Source organism: Gavialis gangeticus, unplaced genomic scaffold (assembly GCF_001723915.1).
Source record: "Gavialis gangeticus isolate Ggan-Ray unplaced genomic scaffold, GavGan_comp1, whole genome shotgun sequence".
NCBI classification, from domain to species: Eukaryota; Metazoa; Chordata; order Crocodylia; family Gavialidae; genus Gavialis; species Gavialis gangeticus.
The window spans coordinates 402413-406758 of NW_017729018.1; the positions used below are offsets into that span (position 1 = coordinate 402413).

General features: G+C 51.6%; 1 protein-coding gene across 2 annotated transcripts in view; it reads right to left on the bottom strand.

The window, feature by feature from the left end:
• The window catches only part of FBN3 (fibrillin 3), a 295809-nt gene that overhangs the window by 18974 nt on the left and 272489 nt on the right, over window positions 1-4346 (bottom strand). For both annotated transcript variants that reach the window (XM_019513191.1, XM_019513193.1), the window contains exons 56-58: window positions 2810-2935; window positions 1153-1359; window positions 434-559 (exon numbers count right to left, since the gene is read on the bottom strand). In XM_019513191.1, the coding sequence (XP_019368736.1) occupies window positions 434-559; window positions 1153-1359; window positions 2810-2935 (459 nt within the window). The remainder of the gene's footprint in view (window positions 1-433; window positions 560-1152; window positions 1360-2809; window positions 2936-4346) is intronic.

A 4346-nucleotide genomic window follows, 5' to 3' on the forward strand; every position in this document is an offset into this window, starting at 1 on the left:
GAGGCTGGGTCTTGGGGAAGAAGAGGGAGGGAGAATGTTACTGTTGGATAACTTTCTTTACTTTAGGCAAAACAGCCTAAAAGTGTGCAAGACAGACAGAAGCATAGCTCAGGGAATAAGAGGTTAAACTGCATGTGTGACAGAGACAGCATGCCCTTGACCTTCACTCTCAATGAACTGTGGGCTGGGAGGTCCTTTGTGTTAGCCAAACACAGTGTCTGTATGAGTACATGTGTGTAGAAGCACAGTTGTCAGGCTCTGGTCAGCACTAACCCATGGCGCTGCAGGAGGGGAAAACTGCAGGATCCAAGCCCAGGTGATCTTTTCCACCCATAGCGGGGAGGAGGAGTGGGGGCTGAACAGATGCCCCCACTGTCCCAAGTGGCGAGGTCAGAGCTGAGGCTCTAGGATGAGGCTCACTTCTGTGACATACCTGTGCAGGCTGTGCCTGTGATGTCTGTGGTGTAGCCCAGCTTGCAATGGCAGCGGAAGGAGCCGATGCTGTTGATGCACTGTCCGTTTTTGCAGAGATTAGGCAGCACCTTGCACTCATCAATATCTGGAAGGAGCGAGTAACTCATTAAAGCAATGGCTCTGCATCCTGCTGGGTCTGTGCTAAGACTGGAGCTGCTACAAGGTAGTTCAGCTTCTGCCTGCCATGGACCATGGGGGTTAGCTACAGCCCAGGGCAGGGGGCAGAATGAAGATGCACTGCCTCAGAGGCAGCGCTGAGGACACTGACATGGGGGAAATAGTTTCATAGCTGGTAGGATTGGAAGGGACCTAAGCAGATCACCAAGTCCGACCCCCTGCCATGGGCAGGAAAGGATGCTGGGGTCAAACGACCCTGGCTAGGTGATTGTTCAGCCTTCTTTTGAAGACCCCCAGGGTAGGAGTGAGCACTACTTCCCTTGGATAATAATAATAAAAATAATCATGTCCCTCAGCACCTCGGTGTGCAGGAGGTGTGTAGCACCTTCACCTTGATGATGCAGCCTCCTCCAGCTGGTGTGCCCTTCTTGTATCCATGCCCTGGCCCCCTCCCCATCCTCTTCAGGGTGATTTGGATCCCTGGGTGCCGTAAGAAGCAAGCCCTGCACCGCAACTCTCTGGCTTCATTCCCCAGACCAGTGTGTGCAGCCTGGCACTCACCTTGCCCATCAGTGGAGTACCCAGGTCCATGTGGACACATCTTCTTGTATTGGGTAGTTCCTGGGAGAGGGCAGAGTTCACACTGAGTTCCCCAGCCACGTCCACCATTGCAGCAGCACTCGGACTTGGTAGCCAGGTTGCGGTTGGTGGAGGACATCTGGCACATAGTCTGCAGCACTTCAGTGAAGCAGAAACCCTGGCGGGTGTCTGGGAAAGAAAGAGGGAGAGAAAAGTAGTAACGGAGACAATGCCAGTACTGGACATGACAAGGCAGCCAGAGTCCAGCAAATGTCCTGGCTGGAGGGAAAACCCTGGCCTTTCTGCAAGCAGAAGGGCCTGGGGACATGACTGTTTTCAAGACCCAGAGCTGGAGATGGGATGTGACAGCAGCTCTGCTCTTCAGGTGATATTGGCAAGCCTGTCTTAAAAGACATAGCAGACCCTTCATCTGCTCTCCTGGGGCCAGGCCAGGACTGCCCTCTGCAGATTTCTAGTGCTTGGCCCAACTTAACCTGAAGACCCCAGGCCCTTCCTGTCTTATCAACATGACTAGCAGTTCCACAGTCTGTCCTCAGTGCTCATCCCACAGGTGCATGCACCCCGCTTTCATGTCTCCTGCCCGACCCAGCAAATTTCGTCGTGTTACTCTGTCCCCCCAGGTCCACAGCCCTTCTCTTGCTCTTCCCTGAACACACTCCATGTCTCCGCACTGCCTAATCTAGTGCTTCTCAACCTTTTAAGTCTCAAGGCATCCCTCTAAATTTAGCAGCACCTCGGGATGCTGGTTGAGATTTAGTGAGCTAGAATCTAAATACTGACAAGTTCTGGGGGTTGCCTTGAGGCTCTGCAGGTTGAAAACCTGTGATCTAGCTAGTGTCAGGGGAGGGCAATGGGTATAGGACCTCACCCTACTGTGCCCAGCTCTTTCCATTGCCTCCCCGCGCTCCCCCCGCCCCATCTTTAGGGAGTAAGTGTGATCCCTGAGGCTGCTCCCTTGGGGTCATGCAAGCTGGCAATCAGAGGCGTCTGCCTCACAGCCCTCCCCAGGGGTCCTAGGAAGGTAGGAGGGGCTATGGGAGCAAGCTAGGCTGAAAAATGTGGCTGTGTTGATGTGTCTGCCCACCTGCCCAGTGTCCAGCTTGGAGTGTGTGGGGGCTTGCAGCACAGATGTGTCCCCAGAGACGCAGCTGGGGATGCCACTGGTCTGCAAGGCACTGCAGCAGGTGTGGGGTGTGAGACATGGGGCTGAGAGCATTTTGCTTCTCACACGTGGGCTGGGTGCCATGGATCCCCTCAAGGGCTTCGCAGCATCTCAGGATCTAGAACCCTGATTGAGAAGCCCCATTGAAGCATGCTGTCTAGCAAGGGGGCATAAAGCCCCCTGGCTCAGTATCAAAGACTGCTGAGTAGGCAGAGCAATTTGCTGGCAAATCCGAACAGCAGTTCTGTGCTGGAGACCCCCACTCCCAGCATATTTACTCCTCTTTTGCCAGCTCTGAGTCTCCAGGCTTGCTCAGAGGAACAGGACTAGGCTGCTGTGGGACTCTTCCAGCTGATACAAGTCTCCCAAAAGGCGATTATGGAGAATACAACAAGAACAACCTGCTGCCCACTTCAGACCTGGTCCAAGCTTGATACAGCTGGCTGTGGTAATTACCAATGCACTCAGTGCCAGAGGGGCTGACTTGGAACCCTTCGTTGCAGTCGCATCGATAGCTGCCCACGGTGTTAACGCAGCGGCCATTGGGACAGATCCCTGGCTTGGTACGACATTCGTTCTCATCTAGGAGGAACAGAACCAAAGAAGTGCACGGTGACTCACATGGATACAAGCCACTATTGAAGCAGGTCCCTAAGTACAAGATGTGATTTCATTAGCTGTTACTACACAGGAAATAGATCTAGCAGTCATTGTAAACAGCGAGCTAAAAACATCAGCTCAGTTCTCATTAGCTGTCAAAATATAAAACAAAATGTTAGGGATTATTAAGAAGGGAATTGTAAACAAAACTGAAAATATCACCATGCCCCTTGATAAATCCACACCTTGAATACTGTGCCCACTTCTGGTCCCCTGCCCTCAAACAACAAAGTACAGAGAAGGGCAACAAGGATGATTAGTGGCATGGAGCGGCTTCCAGATGAGGAGAGGCTAAAGAGGTTGGGCTGTTCAGTTTAGAAAAGAGACACTTGCGGTGGGACATGGCAAAGAGAGAGTAAATAGGGATTTCTTCTATTCTACTCTCTCTCAGCACAAGAACTTGGGGGTCACAAAATGAAACTAGTAGGTAGTAAGTTTAAAACTACCAAAAATGAAGTTCTTTTTCTCACTTCATGTAATTAAAGTGTGGAACTTGTTGTCACCAGATATTGTGGAAGTGGACAGTTTACCCAGATTCAAAAGGGGACTGGGTATATTACTGGAGGAAAGGGGCATTGAGATATGGAGCAAGGGAGGGGTTAGGGGCACAGCCTCTGAATCAGAACTTCCTAGACCTTAAATGCTGGAGGCTGCAAAAGAGAAGAGCAGTGGGAAAAAAACCCTGGTCATACCAGGTTCATTCCCCCTTTCAGCATCCACTATCTGCCACTAGGTGACACAGGACAGTGGGCAACACGGACCTGTGTTCTGCCCCGGTAAATAGCAATTCTTATGCTGTTATGTTCAGTGTGACAGAGCTGCAACACCGCTGGAGCAAAGCAGGACAAGCTTAGGGGAGCTGTAATGTGCACCAGCATGTCCCAGATTTCCACCGGTGGGTTGGCTGACTGCAGTGTTTCAGAGCTACTCCCTCACCCTCTCCCTATCCTGCCCTTGTTTCAAAAATTTGGGAAGGGTTGGAGTTGATGCAGTTTCTTTGGCTATTTATGTAGGCTGAAGTAACCTCAGCTTCCCTTAAGGTAGACATGTGTTCTCTTTGTACAAGTCCAGGAGCTCTTGGGGTGGGCTAGTATTGGCCAGCAAGTGAAGCTAAGCCAGTGTCATGCACAGCACGATGGGGCCCTGATCATAAGCTGGGCCTTCGGGTACTGATACAACAGAAGAAGCTTGCATTTGGGCTCTAGGCAACTTCAGACTGATAGAGGGACACAGGGACACAGGGAGAGAGTTAGACCAATGGATACCCAGGGGCAGGGCTGGACAGACAGCTATCTGCCTGGAGGTAGATGGATATTGGCCACTGTGGCAAATG